Genomic DNA, 27,201 nt, shown 5'->3' on the forward strand with positions numbered 1-27,201 from the left:
GCGTCTGAGGATGAACTGAAAGTATTTGAGATTACGCGAGTAAAGGCTGGGATTCTTGATCTGAAGAGTAACTGCAAAGTACTTTAGGTGAGAAGAAAACATGCAAAGTACTTTTGGTCAAGAGTGGAAGCATAGCTTACTGGATCTGAAGAGTATTGCATAGTACTTGATTTGCAAGGAAATACATTAAAACTACTTGGGTTGAAGAGTGTCAACTGCTGCATTATCGATCTGAATAGTAAGTGCAAAGTACTTGACAAACAATAAATGCAAAGTTCTTCTGATGTCAAAGGTGCGAGCATAGCATTCTGGATTTGAGCATTAACTGCAAAGTACTAAAGGTGAGACGAATACCTTCAAAGTATGTGTGGTCAAGAGTATGAAGATAGAATTCTGGATTTGAAGATTAACTGAAATGTACTTGAGATTAAGAGTGTACAGGTTTACATTTTGGATCTTGAGTGTAAAGGTATTTGCAAAGTACTTTGTATGAGAAGAGTAACTGGAGAGTACCCTGAATGATGAAGAGTATCTGCTGCAGTATTCTCTGTAAAAAACGGTCATCTAAAAAGTACTTGGGTGAGAAGATTGCATAGAAATAACTGTGGCTGAGAAAGGTATCTTCAAAATACTTCGATATTCAAAAATTACCCGGATAAGACTAGTAACGGCAAAGTACTGCTTATAGAAAGCTTTGCTGATACGAAGAATAGCATGGAGTACTCGGCTGCTATGCTCTCCGCGAAGCAGCTGCTGCGAAGTACTCGGAACGCTACGGGAAGAGCCTGCAAACTCTTGGAAAAGGCTTAAGTACTCTGTGATAACAAGGGTTGTGTAGGGGGGCAGGGTAACAGTAGGAAGTACAGCAATAGGTTTTACCGCAGGCTAGGCTCGAGCAGGAGTCGGTGGAACGGCAGGGGCGCGTATTGCGCCACTGAAGTACTCTCCCCTGGGAGATATGAGTACCGCCTGTTACGGGGTTGCCCCTCACCCTGCCGATGTCCAGCCCCAGCGCCACCCGCCCTCGCCCCAGACTTCACAGAGCCAGGAAAGGCATCGGCAGAAGTATTCCTGGACCCCTTCTGGCTGCGCTCTGACGCGCCTCCTTCCTTCCTCCTTCCCTTCGCTATATAGCCGCCCGGCTCCCACCATGAGCAACAGCATCTCCGCCTTCAGGGGGGCACGTCCCTCCGTCACCCGGCCAGCAGCAGCAGCAGCATCATCAGCAGCGAGCCCCGGCGCCCCGAGCCGCCCCGGAGGAGCTGCCTACTCCCGCCTCTGCCACCCGAGACGGTAGGGTCGCGCCTGGAACCCGGGACAGAGAGGCGGCCAGCGCTGTGGCTTCTGGGCGCGTGGGGCGTTTATACCACGCCGCCCATCCGCCGGCACCTGCACCGCCGCATCACAGAGCGAAGGAGACACTTTATGAACATCATGGAAACTTTCGCGTAACTTTTCCCGTGAAGCGTTTTGGGCTTTTTGGTGTTCAAGGTGGATTTTAAAACTGGAGATAAGGCAATATTTGGAAACCCTGTGATGCAGAAGTGACGGGACATCGGAGGTGTTGGCTGGCTCTGCTTCTCTGGACCCGGAGCCTTGCTTCTCTGGAGCCACTCTCTTCTGCAGCAGTGCTGGGGGCTCTTGGCTAGAGGGTCGTGCACACTCTCTGCCCCCCTGCCATCTCCTGGACCGTACACACAGTGCAGCACGACATGGCGCGCCTGCATGGGGTGCCCCTGGCCCTTTGCCTCCTGCCGGGGCTGCTCTGGGTCCAAGGTAAGAGCGCTATAATCCTGCTGTTCTTGCCTGATGGGTGTTAGTGATTAGTGCGCCCTGATCCTGGTGATGAGGATCGTGCTGTTTTATGGGTGCTTCGCAATCCCAACTTTTATTGGCCGGCCCTTAAGTGCTGCTTTACGCGCACACCTGATTGGCCGGGAGCCAGTTCACAACTGCCTTGCTGAGTGAAAGTAAAAACAAAATGCGTAGACAGAGCACGGATCTGGCTGCGCGCCCTGCGTGCGACTGCCAGGCAGGGCGCTTTAGCGCCTTCCAGACACTCGCCTGCCTAGTAGCACTACATGATGGATGGCTGCATGGACAGGCGGATGGATGCATGGATGGACGGTGGGAGGAGTGGGAGGGAGGGGATGCGATGCATGCAAGGATGATTAGACGGACGGATGGATGCATGTATGTATGGACGGATGGATGGGATGGATAGACGGACAGACGGCTGGATGGAGGGGATGGGATGCATGGATGGATGAGGGGATGGGATGCATGGATGGATAGACGGACGGATATGGATGGATGCATGGATGGACGGTTGGAGGGGGTGGGAGGCATGGATGGATAGATGGATGGATAGATGGGATGGGATTGAATGCATGGATGGATTGACAGACAGAGGGATGGATGGATGGACGGATGCGTGGATGGACAGACGGATGCGTGGATGGACAGACGGAAGGGATGGGATGGAGGGGATGGGATGCAAGAATGGATAGATTGACAGATGGATGGATGGATGAGGGGATGGGATGCATGGATGGATAGACGGACGGATATGGATGGACGGATGAATAGACAGATGGATGGATGCATGGTTGGACGGTGTGGGGTGGATAGACGGACAGACTGCTGGATGGATAGATGGATGCATGGACTGATGGATAGAGAGGATGGGATGGACGGTTGGAGGCGGTGGTTTGGAGGGGGTGGGATGCATGGATGGATGGAGGATGGGATGGAGGAGATGGGATGCGTGGATGAATGGAGGGTGGTATGGAGGGGGTGGGATGCATGGATGGTTAGACGGACGGATGGACGGATGAAGGGGATGGGATGCATGAATAGATAGATGGATGGGATGGGATGGAATACATGGATGGATTGACGGACAGAGGGATGGATAGATGGACGGACAGAGGGACGAACAGACGGAGGGGATGGGATCAAGGGAATGGGTTTCATGAATGGACGGACGGACGGACGGACGGACTGCCTGCCTGCCTGCCTGGCTGGCTGGCTGGACGGATGGACGGACGGACGGACGGAATGGATGGACAGACATAATGATAGATGTATGGACGGATGCATGAATGGACCGATGCATGGATGGATGGCTGGACGGACGGACAGACAGACAGAGGGGTGGATGGATGAATGGACAGATGAATGGACGGACGGATGGATAGATGGACGGATGGATGGTCGGAATGGATTGACAGACATAGTGACGGACGGACAACGCAGGGATGGATGGAGGGACGGCAGAGGGAATGGGGTGGAGGGAATGGGATGCATGGATGGATGGCTGGACTGACGGACAGATGGAGGGATGAATGGATGAATGGACGGATGGATAGATGGACGGATGGATGGATGGATGAATGAATGGACGGACGGATGGATGGATGAATGGACGGACGGATGGATGGTCGGAATGGATTGACAGACATAGTGATAGATGTATGGACGGATGCATGAATGGACCGATGCATGGATGGATGGCTGGACGGACGGACAACGCAGGGATGGATGGGGGGAGGGCAGAGGGAATGGGGTGGAGAGGACGAGATGCATGGATGGATAGCTGGACAGACGGACAGATTGACGGTTATCGATGGATCGGCAGGCTAGCAGATATATTTGACAGGCTACAGACTATGCACAGATGAGAGGGAGGATAAATATAGATAAGTGGACAGATAGATGACTAGAGGAATGGACCAATAGACAGACAGAGTTAGAGATAGTTAGCCAGCTAGAGAGTTAAAGGAGATCGCAGGATAGAAAGATAGATGGGTACAGAGTTATAGAGAGTTAGGTCGGGAGATAGCTGGGGAGTTAAAGACAGATAGGGGAGGAGAGAGCGAGAAAGAGAGACAGACGCATGTATATGGCGGACTCGCGTGCAAGTGTCTCTCGGCCCATGTCTTAATGGAAAAAGAAGTTCAAATGCGTTACACCAAAGCCAAGACTGCGTGAGTCACTACTCACACCTGGCATGGGGGCAGCTCGAGATCTGAGTGAAAAAGAAGGCTGGAATTGGGCCGGACTTTGACGCTGGAACGCGGAGCTGTGGAAGGGGGAACTCGGTGGTGAGTCTTGGCGACCAAGGTTTAATCACAGCCTCCTCACTTGACCACAACGTCTGATCTTGGGCAAGTGGCTTTAACGCCCTGCGGCAGCGTTTATATTTATGCCAACTTTTCAATGGCTTTATATACATTCAAAGCGGGTGAGAAGCGCCATGCTAAAAAGTGAACGGGTGCGCAAAATCAACATGAACATGTTCTCGTGTTTTTTTATGCTCGCTTAAGTCTCTGCATAGACTCGTTTCGGTGTCCCCGGTTACTCGTTGACAAGCCGCACATCGCCATTAAAAAAGATGTCTTTTTGGGACGAATCTCCCTCTTAGAGACACAATTGTGTGGCGAGAACCGGTTTTGGGGTCTGACACTGAATGGGACCCAAACTCAGAGACACCTTCAAGCCCTCGCTCTAAGTTGGTAGGAATTGCACACGTGGGGCAATGACCCAATTATTGTCAATCTTCTTATCTTCTCAATGACTTGAATGGAGCCTCACACCTGCTACGAGTCACTTGTAAAGCGCTTATCTGCCAGTGGCGTGACCTCATAGCACATGAGAACGCTCCCATTTGGTGTGGTGACGTGGGCACCCTGTGCCAACGTGGGCACTCTCTTCATACACACCCATACGCCCCATTCCATTCGGGTTTTGCTATTCCAGCCCTGGGAACGCCAGTCCTCTGATTAACAGGGGGAACTCCAGGGCTGCCAGTGCCAGAATGAAAAGTACACAGCGGGAACGGGCTATCGGTGCCTGGACTGAATGGGGCGTGTTGGGACGGCCCCCCAACCCGAACCCCCGCTCACCCTTGTTCAGCTTGCATGCTAGACACAGGTTCTGCTCAGCCCTTCCCTCTCTCTCGGTTCATAAAAACGGGCACTGCTTGATTAACACCGGTTATTTAGGGCATAAAGCATTATATGAAAACGTGACACTACAACTCCCATAATGCACCCGTATGTTAATAGAAAGAGCAGGAGTGGAAACTGTCTATCCAAATGATTTGAATTATCTGATGACTCCAACATTATGCTGTAAGAAACGCCGCAGATTATGGCTGTGGGGGCTCCCGTTCTATATCACAATGTTTTCTCTAGTGTGTGTCAAAGAATCTTCCAGAACTACGCACTCTGACAACAACACCTGTATTGCTCTCGTCAGACGGATGCATGCAGTGGGTGGGGGGAGGGAGGGACTGCAAAAAGTGGTGGGGATTCATGATACATGAGCTAAATTGCTGCCCTAAGCTGGGGTTGGGGGGGGGGGGCGACCACTGGCACCACTACCTGCCTGCAATGGTGTGCACAGGACACGAGAGTGGGGAGGGAAACGCGCCCGGTGGCATGTTTTTAAAAATGCAGTGCCATCGAGTACGATTGTTGTCCTTCTTGAAGCAGGTGAGCAGTGGGACGGTTCTGCTGGACTCTTTTAAATCGCTTGGATGGAATGGACGGCCACAAGATGGCGCCGGACAGCGGCAGATCCGTGGAGCTCGTCCTGAGAGGGGACCTGGTCCAAAAAGCGCGGGATTAGTCTGCCGTCGCAGTAAGAGGAAGAAAGAAAGAGACCGGTGAAACACCACAGTGCTCACAGCCACGCCATTGACGGGTTCCTGGTGCCAACTTCATTAGAGCTAGTCATTGACACTCAAGTTGTTTCATGTTCAGCCAGTCCGAAACATTGACGGCCGAGTAAGGCATGGGTCCAAACATGGCTATTCGGAGTAGGGCATGGGTCAGAACATAGCAATCTGGAGTAGAGCATGGATTGGAACATAGTTATCTGGTGTAGGGCATGGATTGGAACATAGCTATCCGGAGTAATGCCTGGGTCATAATAACATAGCTATCTGGAAGAGAGCATGAGCCAGAACATAGCAATCTGGAAGAGAGCATGGATTGGAACATAGCAATCTGGAGTAGGGCATGGATTGGAACATAGCTATCTGGAGTAGGGCATGGGTCATAATAACATAGCTATCTGAGTAGGGCATCGGTCGGAACATAGCTATCTGCAGTAGGGCATGGGTCAGAACATAGAAATCTGGAGTAGGGCATGGGTCAGAACATAGCTATCTGGATTAGGGCATGGGTCGGACCACATCAATCTGGAGTAGGGAATGAGTCGGTACATAGCTACTGGATTAGGGCATTGGTCGGAACATAGCTATCTGGAGTAGGGCCTGGGTCATAATAACATAGCTATCTGGAAGAGAGCATGAGCCAGAACATAGCAATCTGGAGTAGAGCATGGATTGGAACATAGCTATCTGGAGTAGGGCATGGATTGCAACATAGCTATCTGGAGTAGGGCCTGGGTCATCATAACATAGCTATCTGGAAGAGAGCATGAGCCAGAACATAGCAATCTGGAGTAGAGCATGGATTGGAACATAGCAATCTGGAGTAGAGCATGGATTGGAACATAGCTATCTGGAGTAGGGCATGGATTGGAACATAGCTATCTGGAGTAGGGCATGGGTCATAATAACAGCTATCTGAGTAGGGCATCGGTCGGAACATAGCTATCTGGAGTAGGGCATGGGTCGGAGCATAGCTATCTGGAGTAGGGCATGGGTCATAACATAGCTATCTGGTGTAAGAGGATTCAATTCAGCACTACAGCCAAGTTAGCGCCTAGTCTAAAATACTGAATGAAAACCCTTATTGATATATCTTTAGGTCCAGTTCATGCGTTCTGGATGACTACCCTTGTATCACACCCCTCTCTTGGAATCCCCCTGACCCCACTGAGCCAAGAAGTAGTTCTGTTTTGCAAGTTAAAAGGTTTATTTGATAAATTAAAATATAGATATCACACTTTATAATAAATTAATAATTGAATATCACACTTTATCTGATATGGGAAATATTAACAACGGAGAATCTGGCACTAGCACACTTCTTTATAATGACTAATGAGTGGACATGAAATGAATAAGGTAGCACACTGGTAAATGGTACAACAGAAAAAGGTGGTAAAGAATGCTTTATGTAGTTCAAATGGATATAATGTTGAATAAAAATGCAATACAGAAAATACTCAATATGATTTCAACAGACAATGTAATCACTTTTCTCTGGCAAGCCCTTCCCCCCCTTTTTATGCAATGCAAGGAATGGAAGGAAGCACACAGTTCTCAGAAATGCAATCAACTGTAATTCAGTTCACCCCAGCAAGCTTAAACAACAGAAAACAGATAGGAGTTTTGAAATCACAGGCCCAAACTGCTTTGATATGTGCTGGCAATGAATGAGAAATATGCTAAATTTGCTTTTAATTCCCCTTTAGAGGTTCAGGATGAGTGGTATCTAGTTAATATTAGTCCAGGCTCACACTAGCAATGATGCCGGAATGATTATCAGGTCAAACGAATTTCTAGCAAATGGAAATCAGCATCAGCAGTTTTTTTACATGTGAAGAGATTGCAAATCGCGGCAAAATTCGCGGGTGCGTGTTCCGCGATTGCGGTAAAACTATAAGGGGTAGGGATGTGGTTCTAGGTTCCTAGGAAAGCCTAGGATCTCAGCTTCCAAATAAAAGTTATTGCAAGTCTCTAACCCAAACGGTTGCGGAGATATGAGCAATTTAGTAAAGGTCGTTTTTGGTTTTGTAAATTTTAAACGCACACTTTTTCAAAATGACAAGTGACAAATTTTTGCAGCTAGAATGACAGGTGACAGCTAGGAGGCAGTTCTACTTGGGTTAAATAAATTGAATTAGATGAATTCAACTAAGAGATGTGTTCTGAGTTTGCTAAGTACTCACAAGAGATTTTGAACAGGAAAGCGACTTGTCACGATCTGGTCAACAGTCTGGTCAGGTCTTTCCGGGTTCTGCTCACAGCGCCTGGTCTGGTCTCTCTGCTAGGCACAGCACTGCTTTCTCTCTGGGTTCTGCTCACAGCTAGGCACAGCACTGCTTTCCCTCTGGTCTGGGTTTTGAAGTCTCTAGTTTGGCTTTCAGGAGGTTGATGAATTTGAAGTCTGGATCTCGGGATGTTGTCTGGTCCAGCAAAGTGCGCTGCAGCAAATGGAATTTTAGGTCCCTACCTAAGTTTCAGTGGTCCATTTATATGTTCTCCAAGTGGGTGTGTGTGTCGCATCACTAGCCTTGCCCCTCTCCACTTTCCATTGGTCCAGCTTTCATCCCTTACTTGATTGGGGGAATGAAATGAAGTGTCATCATGATGAGGTCTGTTTATGATACAGAGAACCCACCCCTTTCAACTTTATACACAATCTATATCTGACCTAAAAACATATTTGCACAGGTACACATTTGATTAAAATCACATATACATGGTGTGGCTGAATTTAGCCATGTCTCTGTCCAAATGTGTTCATCCTCGGAGCTTGCATTCAAAAACGGCCACTTCTAGCACTTATTCATGTGCTGCACAACATTGGATCTTCATTAAATTTTACACAACTGTTCCTCACATATCTACCCACATACCAATGCATTTTCGTTTGTCTAGCTGAAACAGGGAGTCTGTAATATTAATAAACAATGGGGTTTTGCCCCAGAACATCACTCAAATTCGAGTTTGGCCTTGAATGAAAGGTACATTTTCTTAATTAAAGCTCTCAAAGTTATACATTTCTGTCATTTGATTACAAAGAGTTATCAGTGTTTTTGTAAAATATATATTTTCTTTTCAATTCAATCCTCAGAGTGTTGAGGTCCGCCTCCAAGACTTGGGTGGGTCAGTCCTCTGGGCAGGCAGGGCTTTGTTGACATTAAACAGTTCAGAATTAACATATTCCTTTCAGAGGAAAGGGTCCTTTGTGTGGTCTCTGGGAAGCTCCCAGCCAGTCTGCCTTCTATCAATCAAGAGGTCATGTGAGATTCTAACTCCTGGTGTGAAGCTTCTGGAGGTGAGAGGGTTTCCCAGGCTTCAGGCCTCTGGGAACAGCATGTGGCTAATTTTTTAATTAAAATGCAGCCTTTGAAGTCAGCTGAGTCAAATCCCTTTGTACAGCAACTGCACTCAGTTCTCCAGTCAGAGTTTAGACCGCTAGTGCCGCCTAGAGGATTTTGTTGGCACTGCATGCAACTTTGGGATTTTCTTGGATTAATGCATTCTAAACACACACAAAAAGGGTTGAATCTTTAAAGTGGTCCAATGAGTCACGATTTCAGCAACTTTTTGACATCAGTAAAAGTGGATTTTGTCAACAAAGACCTTTCTTTACACTGGTGGGTGGCAAGTTAGGTAACCATTTTGGTGTGCGCACAACTGCGCAGCTGTCCTGGATTCTGGGATGAAATGATGGGCGGCGACAGCGCATCCCCATCTTTACCCACTCCAATTATTTATTTTTGTTCTGGGGCAAAATGATGGGCAGCGACAGCTTAATCCCCATATTTACCCCGTCTAATGATTCCACATGGGTCAAAACAATGGTTTCAGACTACTGTGCGGGTAGTCCAATGGTGGTTTTAGGCAGCGTCCTTCTGTGCCCATAACATCGGCAAAAATGGGTGGCAGCCTATTCTTCCTGCATTTCCCGGTGCATTTTCTGGGAAGCTCTGGTCATCATGATGTTTTCATGTCAGTACTGCACAGTTTTGAGGTAGGGCTAGGATGCATGGGTAAATACATCCCACAAGCCCCCCTCTTGCGATGGCCATCCTATTTCACGAATGGGACTCGCAAGATCTGGGATGTTTCCTCATCTTCTTCCAATAGATGGCATAGTTCAGCATCTTTTCCTCCATCCGGTACTGATCGATCGGTTCTCCTCGCCGGTCCTGATGGGAATATTGGGCGGTACCCCGAGCCCGTTGCGTCTCAGCTCCCGGTCTCCGGATCGTCCTCCTTGGCCCGTCTCAAGGTTTTCTTTCTCCTAGGACGACAAAGGAAGAGCGGCAATACCTACTCATAGACGTTTTTCCACCACTGTTGAGATGGTGGGACAGCATATGCATTTCATCATGACAAAACATTACATTCTTATTTTGATAAAGAAAACAGTATAACTAAGAGACAGTTTCATGCAAATCACAATATTTTAGAGACTAGATGTGGTATGTTTTATGATTGGAACTGAATTAGTCTGATACAGTACCCGCTAGGATTCCAGAGGATTCCTCCAGTTGTTGCAGAGTGTGTCTGGGATGGCAACACTTCAACTGGTTTATGTGGACCCACTTGTCTTCCCCCTCTGCCGAACCACCTTTGGGGATGCGGATCTTGTAGGCCACCGGAGAGATCTTATCGACGATCTCAAAGGGTCCCTTCCATGTAGGCAAAAATTTGCGCTGCTTGGCCTGGTTCCTTTGGAAGTTGTATAGATAGACCCGGTCTCCCACCTGATATTCCTTCCTGGAAGTTTTCAGGTCATAATGGGTCTTCATGCTATCAGTCGATCTTTCTAGATTCCGCTGAGCATAAGCAAAAGCATGTTGGAGGTGTTTCCTTAAATTCTCTACATACTCATGAGTAGTGGAGGCATTTATCAGTGTCTGCTCTTGGGTCCTGTAGAGCAAATGCTGCGGAAGCACCATCTTGCGCCCAGTCATCAACTCAAATGGTGACATTTTGGTTGCAGATGAAGGGGTAGATCTGATGGCCATTAGGACCAGAGGTAATCGGATATCCCAACTTGGCCCAGAATCTGCCACAAACTTCTTTAATATGCTCACAATTGTCCGGTTATATCTCTCTACTGCCCCAGAAGAAGCTGGTCTGTAAGCAATATGCAGCTTTCTCTTGACCCCCAGTATCTCCCACATCTTTGTCATTACTTCACTGGTGAAGTGGCTACCTCTGTCTGACTCAATCCTTTGAGGTAGACCAAAACGGGAAAAGATGTGGTTAATCATCAAGGCAGCTGCAGTTTCTGCCTTGCAATTTGGGGCTGGGAGACATTCCACCCACTTGGTAAACAAGCATGTCACAGTCAACATGTACTTATTCCCCCTAGCCGAGCGAATCACAGGGCCTACAAAGTCGATTTGTAAATCTGACCATGGCAGTGTCATTCCCCTCTTTTGTAAAGGCGCCCGGTGCGTGAGTGATGTCGGCTGAAATTGTGCACACACAAGACAACCCTTCAAGTACTGGTCGAGGTCCTGCCCCATGTGTGGCCAGTATGCAACCTCTCTTAAGATTTCCAATGTTGTGTGAAACCCCCTATGACCGGCGGTGGCCGCATCATGGGCGTGACTTAACATCAGGCTTCGGAATGAGGTAGGAACCACCCACTGATCATGGCCAGCTTTGGATTTCCTTACCAACAAACCGTCTTGGATCCGGAACATTTTGGGACATTTCATCAACACTCTTAGGTCCTCTTTCCCAATGTAATCGGTATCCGTCAGGGGAAAGTTCTCAGGGTCCTCAAGGTGCTGGTAAAATTTACCAATTATTGGATCCCCCTTCTGAGCAGTAATCAAATCAGCATCAGGGGTCTCCTTACTCCATTGTGCAATTGAGAGGTCGTTGTGAGCATTTGTCTGGGACCTAGTGATAGCAGTGACCTGGATTTCCCCCAACAGGGACTCAATCTCAATTAGATCCCCTTGGATGGCCCCGGTTTTGGCCAGCTGATCAGCTAAGTCATTTCCAGTTTTGTCTGGTCCCTCTACTTTGGAATGACCCTTGATCTTTTTCCAATAGATGGTCATCTCATTCGAGGTGACCAGATCATCAATGTTTTGGATCAACTTCCCATGTTTCAAGGGTTTGTTGTTAGCACATAACATGCCTCTGGTTTTCCAATTAACCAGGTGCTCCACGAACCCGTTCCGTACATAATCCGAATCTGTGATTATGACCAGTTCGTGGAGTTGATGCTGGACAGCAGTGAGGATGGCCTGATGCACAGCCATCAATTCTGCCACCTGACTACTTCGGGGACCAATTTTGTATCCAGCGGAGGGTCCTGGGGACTCATTCACCCATGCATTCCCTACGCCAGCCACCAGTTCTTTCTCCCCGTTGTTGTCAACATGGTAAGAGCATCCATCCACATACACAGTGGGCATTCCCTCACACTTGTCTTCTTCAAAGACTTTGTGGGGGGAATTAAGGTATGCCTCCATGTTGTCCTTTATTTTTAGACTTTCGTCCTCGAGACAGTTTTCTCTGGCACAATCATGCAAGTCAGCCAGACCTTGCGCGAGTGGACTCTTCTTGTTTTGGCCATATCTGACCTCCACAGGAAAGCCTTGCATTGACAGAATCCAGGAAGTAATTCGGGAATTACTCACATTTCCGGCCCGGATTCTGTCACTTTGGAGATATTGCAGAGGCTGGTGTGGAGTCTCCACTATGATGTGTTCCCCCTGGATAAACGGGCGGTAATTCTTCAATGCCCACACCGTTGCCAGGAGTGCCTTCTCACAATCGTTGAATTTTTCCTCCACAGAGGATAAAGTTTTGCTCGCATAGGAGATTACTTTATTGACCTTGTCATGCTTTTGATATAATACTGCCGTCAAGCACGTATTAGAGAACCCCGTCTCCAGGAAGAACTCCTTGTTTCTGACAGGGTAAGCTAGGCAAGGCGCTTGTGAGAGGCTTCTTTTGAGTTGTTTTACTGCCTCGGCTTGTTCTGGACCCCATTCCCACTTGACCCCCCCCTTCAGGAGATGAATCAGGGGTCTGGTGATCTCTGCGTAGCCCTCAATGAACTTTCTGCTGTAATTAGTCAGTCCAAGGAGGCTCCTTAGTTCCCGCAGAGTTGTGGGGTCTTTCAGTTTCTGAAGTGCTTCCACTTTCTTTTCCTGGGGACAGAGACCCTGAGGAGTAATCTCATGCCCCAAGAAATTAACACGGGTTCTACACCACTGTGCTTTCTGAAAGGAAAGTTTTGCTCCGGCGGCCCTCAACTGTGTCAGAACATAACGGATCTCTGCTATGTGTTCCTCCACAGATGAACTTTTGATGAGGACATCATCTACATAAGCCAGGTTACCCCTCGTACCCAGGTCGGGCATGGCCTTATGTAGGAAAATATTGAACTCATTACCGGAGTTAAGGTATCCGAAGGGAGTCCGGGTCCATGTGTACTGCTGGCCCCCAAAGGTAAAAGCCAGCTTGTATTGGTCCTCCCTACTGACAGGCACGGTCCAGTATCCATTGGTCAGGTCTATTGCAGTGAATACCTGTGACCCCTGGATCTGGGCCAGCCCTTGGTCAATGTAGGGCAGAGGCCATCGGGAAGTATGGACCCGTTTGTTGAGCTCCCTGAGGTCGGCGCAGAGTCTCCACTGGCCGTTTGGCTTCAATATTCCCAGCACCGGATTATTGAAGGTGCTGTGGACTGGACGGATTATTCCCCGGGACTCAAGGTTCTTAATTATTTCAGTAAGGGACTCCATTGATGCGAGAGGCAAGCGATATTGCTTCACAAACACAGGAGTCATGCCAGGGTCCGTGGGGATTGTTGTGGTGTGGATGTCGGTGCGACCACAGTCATATGAGTCTACCGCAAAGAGATCTTGGAAATCCAAGAAAACTTGTTTCAACTTTTGCTTTTGTTCCAGAGTCACACAGGCATCAGCTCGGTTGACTCTCTCTTCCACCATCTGCCTGAAGCCTGGAAAGACTTCTGGTTTGGCTATCTCCGCGGCCTCCTCCAGCTGGGTGGAGAAGTCCCTGGTCAGAGTGCTGATTTGGACCGGAGGCTTCAGGTGGGAAAGGCAGCCCTCATGGACTTGGAAAATCACCTCATCCCTCCTGAAGTCACACGTCACATCTTCCTTACCATAGGGGCAGGAAGTGTACACCAGGAAGTTCCCCCCATGCCGGGTAAAAATCCTGTCTGGTGTTGCGTTGTCATCACTGTCACTGTCAAAACAGTCTTTGGGGATGGGTCCTAACAGTTCATTTACAAGATCGATGGAGAAATGTCGGTCATCAACCGCCATTCCAATAATGGTGCCTGCGGCTAGAGTAATACTCTTTAAGTCGCTGTTATCCACCTCTATTAGAATGGTGTCATGTTCTATGTTGACTAATGGAGTTGGGTTTACCCCCAACCCTTGCTGTTGGAAAGAAGCATTTAGATGTATGTAAGCATCAGGGTTTTTCAACTCTTGTCCCCTTTTAACTTTCACTTCCAGGGAGAATTGTCGGGTCCTTTCTGGGATGGTGACTTCCTCTTTAACCTGAATTTCAACTGCATAAGGTAGCAATTGAGCTGACCTAAATGCTTTTTCTGGATCATCAAAGCCCATGGGATTATCCGCTAATCGGGACCAAGCTTTGAAGTTTATTAGGTCCAAACTAATGGCAAAGCGATTGAGAATGTCACTGCCTAAGTAAAAGGCGGCAGGGACGTCTCGCACGACCCAACAATTATGGACTATGCTCTTGTTGCCAATGGAGATTTTGAGCATACACCTGCTTGGCAGGAGATGTTTGGAATTAGGTACTTCCAGGTCCATTTCCCATTTGTCTATCAGTTTGAAGGTGGGAATGGCTGGATCTTTTGGGAGTTGGCGGAACATGGCTTCGCTGATGAAGCTCTTACCGTTGTTCACACACACTCGAGCGAGAACAGAGTCCTTCCCATCATTTAACTGAACAGGGATGAACAACTGCTCTCCAATTTGCTGAATATCAGCCAGGCTTTGAGCTGATTTCACATCTTTCTGGACTATAGGAGTGGGAGTTTCAGATTGTGGATTGGTATAGAATTTCAAAGTGTTTCCTTCCAGCGTGGAATACCACTTTAGACTGGAAGGAAGGTTGATTTTCAGAAATAGAGAGGACCCCCCATCACCAGTCTCTTGTCCTACTGCTATTACTGTCACGTCTGGAATTTGGCTATTCTGGAAGTGAAATTCTACTTGGTCAGATTTTTGTTCAACCATGTGGCATGTGCCGTTTAAACTAACATGGTTGACACTCTGTTTTAATTTTATGGGTCGGCTAGTCTGAGTCCAGAGGACCTTGTTTACGCAATCTATTAGGGGTGACAACCTTCTCAGGAGGTCATTCCCTAGTAAACAAGGGGTGCCCTCTGGGGTCACCACTATGACCGGGTGTTTCAACTTATGTCGCCCGATCTTAATGTCCAAGTCTGCCGTCCCCTCGACGGGAATTTCCTTCCCGTCAAAGTTCTGCAGTTGTCCAGGAAGAGAGGTGAGAGGAATTTGGTAATTCTCTCCCCTTCCTGCATTCAGTTCGTCAAAGGCCCTTCTGGACAGAAGGGTAGCTTGAGATCCAGTGTCCACCAGCGCTGAGATTGTACCCTGCCCCTGTATTTGTACCGGGGCATAATATCTTCCCTCCTTCTCCTCAAGGGGGCACAGATAATGTACATTTTTGGATAACTGGTGGGCTAATTTTCTGGTTTTGGACATCGCTAGCGAGGAGATTTGGGCAGAATTCTGTGGAGAGTCTTGGGAATCTGAAAGAAAAAATTTGCAACTGGAGATCAGAGCCATTGTGGGTTCCCCTGGCTCCAGTTCTGGGCCGCCCCCCCCTTTTTGGAGGCAGTCCCCAGTATGGGTTTGAACCAGGGGATTTTCTTGCTGTTGGTTCTGGGATGAGATGGTGGGCGGCGGTAGCTCAGTCTCCACATCTCCCCAGTCTGGATTTGCATCCCTAGGGACCCATTTTTCTTTGGGAGGAGTTCCCCCCTCTCTGAAGGAGAAGATCCTTTTCCCAGGATCCTCTGAGGATCCCTCTCCCTCAAATTGGAAGATCTGTACCTCCTCCTCAAACTGAGTCTGTTTGGGTCTTTTGTTTCTCCTACCCCCCCTCTGCTCCTTAGGAGGCAGACTTTCAGGGGCAAGAGATTTTGTTTCCGGTTCCTGGGTTTCCAGGGGCTGTTTACAAGTGAGGAAGGAAGCTTCCTCCAAGGCTTTACACCCCCCTTCCCTTTGTGCCTCCTCCCTGGGAACCGGTGAGTTATCGGGGTGCTGCCCCCGTCATTGTTCTGGAGCACCAGGTCCAGAGTTGGGTGCGTTCTGCGCTGGCACGCCGATCTGAGGGTTCTGCTGCGCCCTCAGTATATGACCCATATCCCGCGCCATGTTTTGAACCTGGCGCTCTAACTGGGAAACCCGCTCAGGCTGATACGGGGCCCTGTTTTCTCCCCTGGGCTGATCCCGGGAAGGGTAGCTATCCCTCCTTTGGTAATACCCCGGGTTGGGAAGATTTTGGTACCCCTCCAACCTTGGCCTCCCCTCTCCCGGATTCAGTGGTCTGGGCTCAGGGAATTGAGGAAAGAAGGATGGATGATTTTGGGGTTGGAAGTCGGGTGGATATCTGGGGAAAAAGTTCTGCCCAGGGTTTGGTACATTTCTGCCCTCCTGTGGGAAGTTTGGAGGGAAGTTCCCTGGGTTTGGTGCTTGGCTGGATCCCCCCCCTTGGGCTGGAGGAGTCCACACATAACCCAGGATGGGTCTGTTACCTTTGTAGCGAGGACTTACATAGTCAGGAGAGCGAGGGACCCCATTTGTGGGGCTGCCTCCCTGGCTCCCTGTCTGTGACTGGCCCGAGGACCTTCTGGGCCTAGCATTATTCGGTGCAGGTAGGTTTTTAGGCCCCCCCATCTCCAAATCCAAAACGGGGGTGACCTTTACCTCTGCCACCTTGGCAGCAGCAGGGGTGCTGTTGGCTTTGGGGTTTTTCTGGGCATTGCTTTTATTTTCTATGGGCTTCTGCACCTCATAGATGCGGGTAGCCTGTTCAATGACCCAGTCTAAAGATCTTTTCTCGTGAAAATCCCTCACGAGCTGGGTCATGATATATTTGGGCAAGGCATGGAAAAACGTGTTGATAAAGTCACGGCTATCCGTGCGCACCCTTCTTGTGGTCTGTGCAAAAGCCCGCTTTAACTCCTGCACAAATTCTTGTGGGGCCTGATCCTCCCCACATTGCAAATTGTAGGCTGCCTTGCGAGCCTCTTGAGGATTTCTGTGAACAGAAAAATGTTTCAGGATGGCCGCCTTATAGGTGGACCATCTTAAATGATTCTGGTCCTCCAGCCCCGCAAAGAAACCGGAGTATTCTGGGGAGAATGTCCATTTTACATATTGAATGCAGCTTTGGCTGTCCTTCAAATGGAAAGTCTCCATCATTTGTTCAAACAACTCTAAGTGCTCCCAAACAGAATACTTAGCGTTCTTATGGTAAGGCGTGATGACGCTCCTGATCGCCTTAATCTGCTTTAAGGGGTCCTTACGCAAGGCCCTTTTTGCCTTATTGGCCTTTTTGGTTCGGGTAACCCTTGTCCATTCTTCGTCGGACTCAGAGGCACTGCTCCCAGAGGTTCCCGTCTGTTCTTCCAGGTTTTCCCGGATTCTGCGAGCCTGGGAATGGCTGGCAGAATGTGGGGACCTGGTCTCCTGTGTCCTGCGCAGTTCAGAGGAGTCTTCAGATTCCTCCTTGCTGCCAGGATTTGATGGGTACCCCCTCCACTGACCTAACTGGGCAGAGGTTTTCAGGATGCCCTTAATGGGCCTACTCTCCTGGGGTTCCCCATTGAACGGTACTGTACTTGGGTGCCCATGCCCGGATGCCCACCCCTCCATTCCTGAGTGGTACTGGCCTATGAGCCCCATACTCTTAGCTGGATAGTAATCTGCCACCCCTGTGGCCCTGTGCTCATGTGCGCCAGGGGGCATGGGGGTGGCAGAGTCCAGGGACTGAGAGGTATGAGGGCCTCTGGTACTAGGGCTCCTGAGGTTATGCTCCGGAGTTTCCATTTCCCAGCGAACCTCATCTCTATCCGCCCCTGCTCCCTGTTGCAATGCAAGAGCCTGCATTTGTGCTTTCAGTTCCTCTGTTAAGGCCTTACTCGACTCTATCAGTTTCTCCTGCATCGCTACCTGCTGTTGGAGCCTATCATTGTGCTGGCAGAGGGCCTCATTTTGCCTCTGTGCTTCCTGGTTGGTCCTGGAGAACTGGGCCAGTCTTTGCTGCAGGAGGGTTACCTCCTGGGCAATGTCCCTATTGGCCTGCTCCTTTCTTGCTAGAGCATCCTCCACCCTTCTGGTGTGCTCTACCAAGTTCTGGTTTTCTTTTTGGAGGTCACCCAGTCCCTGGTGGGCCAGGTGATTTTCTTCCATTTTTCTTTTTAAATGGCAGACTTCCTGGCCTATGGCGTCTCTTTCCTGACTAAGAGCCTGCATTTGTGCCGCCAGGTCGTCCCTTTGCCGTTGAAAGGCACCAGCTTTCTGGCGCTCCTCATCAAACTCCGCCTGGGTATCCAGGTCTTTCAGAATTAGTTTGTTGCTCTCTGCCTTCACTCTATCTAGGTGGCCTTGCAGGGTGACTACCTGCTCAGCACATACCCTGTTGAAGTCTAGCTGTTGCTCCAGCTTTTTCTGGCTTTGCAGTAGGGAGTCCAAACCTTCTTGGTGTTCCTTCTGCAAGGCCAGAAATCTGGTATCCTGTTCTGACTTTTCCTTTTGCAGTACATCCATATCCTCCTTTATTTTAGTAATGTACAGTCTGCTGTCATTTTCTGACTCCTGGCTCCTCTGCAGCCTCTGCTCAGAAGAGTCCAGATCAGATTGGACCTTCTGTAATTCCATCTGTTGCCTATTTGCCAGATTTTGGCTTTCAGCACATCTATCCTGCATGTCTCCCATATATAGGTACAGGTATGCTGCTATCCTGGCAATCTTATTGTGTTCCTCTTTGGCTTTAGGAGCCATATATAGTTCACTCAGGGCCTCATGTAATGGACCCTGATCTCTCCATAGGTCTGACCCTGTTTCCGTGACCTGTTGCATGATGGCCTGCAACCAGACTGTTTGGTCCTGGTGAGTCCACTCACCTCTCACAAATAACTTATGTAAGAAGTGCTCTCTGGCTATTTTCATGTCTACTAAGGCCGTCATTCTAGAGATTGGTCTCTGTCCTGACTTACAGAAGTTAGTATTTTATTTTTGCAGAACAGAACTTTTCTTGGAGTGTCCCTTTTGAGGAATGCTTCACAGCGTAATGCAGCGTGGTGATCCGACCGGATGTATGTATCCCGTCAGCTAGCACACTGTATTAAGCTGCACAAATGGTAAATCTAACCCAACGTCTCGGCTCGAGCCCCCAATTTGTAAGAGGATTCAATTCAGCACTACAGCCAAGTTAGCGCCTAGTCTAAAATACTGAATGAAAACCCTTATTGATATATCTTTAGGTCCAGTTCATGCGTTCTGGATGACTACCCTTGTATCACACCCCTCTCTTGGAATCCCCCTGACCCCACTGAGCCAAGAAGTAGTTCTGTTTTGCAAGTTAAAAGGTTTATTTGATAAATTAAAATATAGATATCACACTTTATAATAAATTAATAATTGAATATCACACTTTATCTGATATGGGAAATATTAACAACGGAGAATCTGGCACTAGCACACTTCTTTATAATGACTAATGAGTGGACATGAAATGAATAAGGTAGCACACTGGTAAATGGTACAACAGAAAAAGGTGGTAAAGAATGCTTTATGTAGTTCAAATGGATATAATGTTGAATAAAAATGCAATACAGAAAATACTCAATATGATTTCAACAGACAATGTAATCACTTTTCTCTGGCAAGCCCTTCCCCCCCTTTTTATGCAATGCAAGGAATGGAAGGAAGCACACAGTTCTCAGAAATGCAATCAACTGTAATTCAGTTCACCCCAGCAAGCTTAAACAACAGAAAACAGATAGGAGTTTTGAAATCACAGGCCCAAACTGCTTTGATATGTGCTGGCAATGAATGAGAAATATGCTAAATTTGCTTTTAATTCCCCTTTAGAGGTTCAGGATGAGTGGTATCTAGTTAATATTAGTCCAGGCTCACACTAGCAATGATGCCGGAATGATTATCAGGTCAAACGAATTTCTAGCAAATGGAAATCAGCATCAGCAGTTTTTTTACATGTGAAGAGATTGCAAATCGCGGCAAAATTCGCGGGTGCGTGTTCCGCGATTGCGGTAAAACTATAAGGGGTAGGGATGTGGTTCTAGGTTCCTAGGAAAGCCTGGGATCTCAGCTTCCAAATAAAAGTTATTGCAAGTCTCTAACCCAAACGGTTGCGGAGATATGAGCAATTTAGTAAAGGTCGTTTTTGGTTTTGTAAATTTTAAACGCACACTTTTTCAAAATGACAAGTGACAAATTTTTGCAGCTAGAATGACAGGTGACAGCTAGGAGGCAGTTCTACTTGGGTTAAATAAATTGAATTAGATGAATTCAACTAAGAGATGTGTTCTGAGTTTGCTAAGTACTCACAAGAGATTTTGAACAGGAAAGCGACTTGTCACGATCTGGTCAACAGTCTGGTCAGGTCTTTCCGGGTTCTGCTCACAGCGCCTGGTCTGGTCTCTCTGCTAGGCACAGCACTGCTTTCTCTCTGGGTTCTGCTCACAGCTAGGCACAGCACTGCTTTCCCTCTGGTCTGGGTTTTGAAGTCTCTAGTTTGGCTTTCAGGAGGTTGATGAATTTGAAGTCTGGATCTCGGGATGTTGTCTGGTCCAGCAAAGTGCGCTGCAGCAAATGGAATTTTAGGTCCCTACCTAAGTTTCAGTGGTCCATTTATATGTTCTCCAAGTGGGTGTGTGTGTCGCATCACTAGCCTTGCCCCTCTCCACTTTCCATTGGTCCAGCTTTCATCCCTTACTTGATTGGGGGAATGAAATGAAGTGTCATCATGATGAGGTCTGTTTATGATACAGAGAACCCACCCCTTTCAACTTTATACACAATCTATATCTGACCTAAAAACATATTTGCACAGGTACACATTTGATTAAAATCACATATACATGGTGTGGCTGAATTTAGCCATGTCTCTGTCCAAATGTGTTCATCCTCGGAGCTTGCATTCAAAAACGGCCACTTCTAGCACTTATTCATGTGCTGCACAACATTGGATCTTCATTAAATTTTACACAACTGTTCCTCACATATCTACCCACATACCAATGCATTTTCGTTTGTCTAGCTGAAACAGGGAGTCTGTAATATTAATAAACAATGGGGTTTTGCCCCAGAACATCACTCAAATTCGAGTTTGGCCTTGAATGAAAGGTACATTTTCTTAATTAAAGCTCTCAAAGTTATACATTTCTGTCATTTGATTACAAAGAGTTATCAGTGTTTTTGTAAAATATATATTTTCTTTTCAATTCAATCCTCAGAGTGTTGAGGTCCGCCTCCAAGACTTGGGTGGGTCAGTCCTCTGGGCAGGCAGGGCTTTGTTGACATTAAACAGTTCAGAATTAACATATTCCTTTCAGAGGAAAGGGTCCTTTGTGTGGTCTCTGGGAAGCTCCCAGCCAGTCTGCCTTCTATCAATCAAGAGGTCATGTGAGATTCTAACTCCTGGTGTGAAGCTTCTGGAGGTGAGAGGGTTTCCCAGGCTTCAGGCCTCTGGGAACAGCATGTGGCTAATTTTTTAATTAAAATGCAGCCTTTGAAGTCAGCTGAGTCAAATCCCTTTGTACAGCAACTGCACTCAGTTCTCCAGTCAGAGTTTAGACCGCTAGTGCCGCCTAGAGGATTTTGTTGGCACTGCATGCAACTTTGGGATTTTCTTGGATTAATGCATTCTAAACACACACAAAAAGGGTTGAATCTTTAAAGTGGTCCAATGAGTCACGATTTCAGCAACTTTTTGACATCAGTAAAAGTGGATTTTGTCAACAAAGACCTTTCTTTACACTGGTGGGTGGCAAGTTAGGTAACCATTTTGGTGTGCGCACAACTGCGCAGCTGTCCTGGATTCTGGGATGAAATGATGGGCGGCGACAGCGCATCCCCATCTTTACCCACTCCAATTATTTATTTTTGTTCTGGGGCAAAATGATGGGCAGCGACAGCTTAATCCCCATATTTACCCCGTCTAATGATTCCACATGGGTCAAAACAATGGTTTCAGACTACTGTGCGGGTAGTCCAATGGTGGTTTTAGGCAGCGTCCTTCTGTGCCCATAACATCGGCAAAAATGGGTGGCAGCCTATTCTTCCTGCATTTCCCGGTGCATTTTCTGGGAAGCTCTGGTCATCATGATGTTTTCATGTCAGTACTGCACAGTTTTGAGGTAGGGCTAGGATGCATGGGTAAATACATCCCACACTGGAGTAGGGCATGGGTCGGAATATAGCTATCTGGAGAAGAGCATGTGTTGGAAACATAGCTATCTGGAGTAGGGCATGGGTCGGAAAATAGCTATCTGGAGTAGAGCATGGGTCAGAACATAGTTATCCTGAGGAGGACATGGGTCTGAACTTAGCTAGGTGGAGTAGGGCATGAGTCGGAACATAGCTAGCTGGAGCAGGCCTTGGGTCACAACATAGCTAGCTGGAGTAGGGCATGGGTCAGAACAAAGCTCGCTGGAGTAGGGCATGGGCCAGAACATAGCTATCTGGAAGAGGGCATGGGTCAGAACACAGTTGATGGGAGTAGGGCATGGGTCAGAACATAGCTAGCCATAGTAGGGCATGAGTCAGAACCTAGTTAGCCCGAGGAGGACATGGGTCGGTACTTAGCTAGGTGGAGTGGGGCATGGGTCAGAACTTAGCTAGCCGGAGTAGGGTGTGGGTCAATACAGTTTACAGGAGTAGGGCATGGATCGGAACATAGCTAACCAGAGTAGGGCATCAGTCAGTACCTAGCTAGCATGAGGAGGACACGGTTCACAACATAGCCAGCGGGAGTAGGGCATGAATTGCAACATAGCTAGCTGGAGCAGGCCATGGGTCACAGCATTGCTAGCTGGAGTAGGGCATGGGTCGGAATGGGGCATGGACCACAACTCAGCTAGCCAAAGTAGGGCATGGGTTGGAATATAGCTAACTGGAATATGGCATGGGTCAGAACATAGCTGATGGGAGTAGGGCATGGGTTGGAACATAGCTAGTCGGAGTAGGGAAGGGGTTAGAACTTAGCTAGCTAGAGTAAGACATGAGTTGCAACATATTTAGCTGGAGTAGGGCATGGTTTGGAACATAGCTGGTGAGAGTAGACTGTGGCGGAACATAGCCCGAGTATCAGAAGCCACTCTCAGAACCTATTGCTATGTGTCTATGGTGGTGCATACGTATTTAAAACCCCAGAGGTATCTGAGGCAATGTCCACATTTATCTGTACAGACCTTTCGATTAAGACTACGAACCAATCAGCTTCCAACATTCGTATCTGTGGGAGCATTTTTGTGTATCCCTATTGAAGATAGAAACTGTTGCTTGTGTAAAACACTGGGAATACTTGAGGCGGCAAAACATTTATTTACGGAATGTTCAACCATGTGTCTCGGGAGGATAGCTCAGCAGCAACATGTTCGCCTTGGAAGCAAGACGACACGAAGCAACACAGGTTCGATCCCTGGGTCTGCGCTTAGAAACCTCTGGGTATTTAAGCGCGTTATAAATACGCAACTGAGAAAAAAAAAAAAACAATTACGCAACTGACCAAAAACAATTCCTGTAACAGCGCCTCGATGCCTGCGGGCTGTGTGAGCGCTTTAAAAAAATGCAAATAAAAAAATAAAATGTGTACTGAATATATTAGGACATATGGTCTCCCGTTATGATTCTATAAAGGATGACGCTTTTTGGTCCTACTGTCTTAACACGGAAACTGAAAGCTCGCATATTGCACCTTATCGCTAGGGCTGTGCCATAAGAGAGCGGATGCCATCTGATAATCGAGGTTTGGGAAAAATAATGGAAGAGCTTTAGACCTCCCTCGCTATTGTGTCAATTTCTAGGTTTTAGATGTTATTTTAACATGCACAGTATTTATTACTTTAAGTAAAGTTGTTTTATGATAAGCTGTATTAGACTTCCTGTGGCAGGATTTAAATTAGTTGCATTTCCCTTTGAAAAGGTTGATGCCATAAACAGAAATTGGAAGTCTTCGATGAATTTGAAAATTGGTATTATACACTGTAGTAGCAAAGACAGTAATTGTGAAAGATTTTTAAATGTTAACCTGTGTATGTAGTGTATGTAAGTCGAATTTTTGAGTTTTCATTTTTGTAAAGTTCTTTTGGAACTATATACAAATAAATATAATAATTATAATGATTGGCAGCCTTGATCAGAGCTGCTATACAATGACTGGAACTACTCAGCAGTGGTGCCAGGCCATGAATAGGACAGTGCCAAAGCCATTGAATGCAGCTGCTTACAGACATAAACTTTTGGCAACATCACCAACGTTGTCATTGCAACTGTATAGCAGCAGTGGAGTTGCCAGGAATCTAATTTAGGAGGGGCACAGAGGGGGCCACATATCAAAAGTAGGGAGGTGGGGGGCACAGACAAAAGTGGGGGTGCCGCCTATGAAAGGTAATGTGTGACATCGCAAGCACTCCTGCAGTGAGGCTTTTTTGTACACCAACTACCCACTGCACTCCCGCCCTCCCCCATCAGAATGCAGGCACAAAACCATTCAGTGACTAATGGCCCATCATTAGCAGTTTTGTGCGCTACTTTCTGATGGGAGGGGCTGCAAGGTGCTCTGCACACTATGGAGGTCGCTGTGCAGAAGCCGGGCAGGACCCCTGAGAAGTGGCTCGTGCCCATGTTCATACCGATGCCAGAATGCATACCAAGATCACTCACTGCTCGCTTTGAGACAAAATTAGAGTATTTGCCGCGTGTGATATGCAGACATTTGCCAAAGTGAGTGTCACAAATAACACCACGAACAGAGAACACGGTCACTGCTCGCCTTAGGTAGAGGTGGAAGAAGGTGGGACCAGAAATTCAGAGGGGGGCACGGCCCACCAGGCCTCCCCCTAGCGATGCCACTGAATAGCATCCCTAAACAGTTAATATTATAGCGACAGTAACTGTAGAGCAGACTTGCAGACAAGTGCTAGCAATGGCCCTCTCCAAGTTTGACAGGCCTGCGTTGGGGCGCCCCCATTTTATTTGGCTATTTCTGGGTCAAATTGTGTAGCTTTCCGCGTCACGGCTCTCTAGCCACTCTACACAATTCACACGCAAGGACATGGGTGAAGGGGACCCAGACATAGCCAAATAAAATAGGGATGCACAAATGCATGCAGTTGATGCCTCAGTGAAGCAAAACACTGAGTGGGGAGAGGGGCGCAGCAGAGGCAGGCGGATAAATCTCCCACCTGGGAGAGCGGCTTCAGCCTCTGCATGTTCACATAATTAGCAGGTAGCAATGCTTGGCTGGTAAGATAGCTCAGCGGGTTGAGCGCTTGCTGCTGCGATCTGTGTGTGATCTGAAGCTTCATATCCCGGCCAAACCAACTCAGCCTTTCATCCTTCCAAGGTCAATAAATGGGTGCCAACTTCGATTGGGTGGTACTGTATATAAATATGTTCCGTGTAAAGCCCTTTGGCGAAAGCGCTATATAAATAGCACATCCATATTGGTGGAGATAGGCAGGAGACAACAGCCTCCCCATCCCAGTGATGCAGCCAGTGGCTTAATACTCTGCTCAGAGGTTTTTTTAAAATAATTCTCCAATCTTCCAAATGATCATCTCTTTGTTAAACTAAACATCCTTAAAAAGTCCTCACCCTTTAGTTTGATAACCTCTGCATAACACTGCAATGTCAGAATGGAGGGTTGGGGCTTCATAGTGCACTGAAGGGGCTTTTTTTTGCTGGCTTAATCGAAAAGGGTAGAGACTGCCTGCGGAAGTAGGCAGTGGTAGGGGCAGAGGTGAGAGAACAAAGTAAATAGCCAAAGAAAGGCATCGTGTGAGTCGACGTTCCTTTATGGACTTGTAGCCGGTGACTAGGCTCATTTTCGTGTTCGTGGGATGTTTTAGGGCAGTCAAATGAGTGGCCCAGGTCATCTGAACACCACAGCGGGTTCCTTTGAGAATCATTGCTTTCTGGTATTGATTACATTTGTTATCCTTACAAGATAGACGTTTGGCCTTATTTCCCTAGAGGGGTGTATTTATTCTGGCATCAGCGTAATTAGGGACACCCTTAGTTAAAGCCACCCTTACAGCATGTTAAAGAAAACAAAAAAAAGTCTACAACTCCTAGAATGCATCGATCAGTTGCAGGAAAGCCCAGGACTCGAGCACACATGCAGTTTACTGGGAGGCAAAATATGTTTGGGTAATTAGGGTAAAAAGCAATATTTTTACCCCCTATGTAAGTTGCTGCTCTTTTCTTTAAGTTTTAGTAAAGGGGCCAGGAGTTGGACACATGGCAGGTGTGAAGGCTGGTGTGATTGTGCATAAGGGGATTACTTCATTGCTTTGGTTTTGCGTATGTGTGTTATTGACTGTGAAAAACATGCATGTGCAAAGGTAGACAATAAGCATTAACAAAGCCAGCCATTTTGATATGTGTGCAGTGAAAAGGTTTTCCTTCTACCCTCACGATTTGGCGAGTGTTACACAGATCCGTTTTACCAGTATATGTTAACATACAACCTATTATGGGCAATGCTGCAGGGCCGCCCAAAGCGAGGCAGGGTAACTGCTGTTACCATCAGCAGGCCAGGAGAGGGGCTGCCCGGCTTCACCCCCCCCCCCCGTCTGCTCCTCTCCTCCCCCCAGCTAGAGAGACACGCAGTCTATGCAACACAAAGCTGAGGAAGGGTGAGGTGTGAACAATCACCTCACCCTTTCCTCCTTGCAGCAAGGTACTAAGCACCTAAGGAAACCAACTGTCAGGCAGGGCCCAGGTTCAAAGACCTGCCCCTTACAGGGGGCCAGACAGTCGGCTATCCGGCCTTGGGCTGGAACACAACAGCCCCCACTACTATACATAACAAAGACCCAGGGCTTCCAGAGCAGCATGCTCTGAGAAAACACAATCTGTTTGTGGACCCTGAACAGGAACCCAAACTAACAGGAGGTGCAGTGTTTACTCAGTGCCCTCCAACCTTTGCTTCTTTACCACAAAACCCTCCCACCCTACAAAATAACGGAGAAGAACAAAGGAAAAGAAGAACAAGGCACTGTACGGTGCCCACAACAAGTCGTGGGACATGAGAAGGCGGGCACAGGCCAGAGGGGGTAACCCCAGGACCCGGTGCCCAAAAGTATGTTACTATTATGATATGTGATTATTGTTATTCCATAACCATATCTGTACAATAAAAACCTACAGCCTTTTATTGCCAACACTTGACAACACTGTGTCTGTGTGAGCCAACTTATTCTGGGTGAGGGTATGGGGTCGGCC

The 27,201-nt window shown here is 47.7% G+C and overlaps 1 protein-coding gene across 3 annotated transcripts in view; it reads left to right on the top strand.

The window, feature by feature from the left end:
• Positions 1-1,019: 1,019 nt before the first annotated feature.
• The window catches only part of LOC138480803 (vascular endothelial growth factor receptor kdr-like), a 1,018,894-nt gene continuing 992,712 nt past the window's right edge, over positions 1,020-27,201 (top strand). For 2 of the 3 annotated variants that reach the window (XM_069612547.1, XM_069612548.1), the window contains exon 1: positions 1,021-1,776. In XM_069612547.1, coding sequence (XP_069468648.1) covers positions 1,713-1,776 — 64 coding nt within the window. In that variant the 5' untranslated portion in view covers positions 1,021-1,712. Of the gene's footprint in view, positions 1,777-27,201 lie in introns of all 3 variants that reach the window. The other variant, XM_069612549.1, reaches the window with a different exon arrangement.

The sequence above is a fragment of the Ambystoma mexicanum genome, chromosome 5p, assembly GCF_040938575.1.
Source record: "Ambystoma mexicanum isolate Mex_15411 chromosome 5p, UKY_AmexF1_1, whole genome shotgun sequence".
NCBI lineage: Eukaryota > Metazoa > Chordata > Amphibia > Caudata > Ambystomatidae > Ambystoma > Ambystoma mexicanum.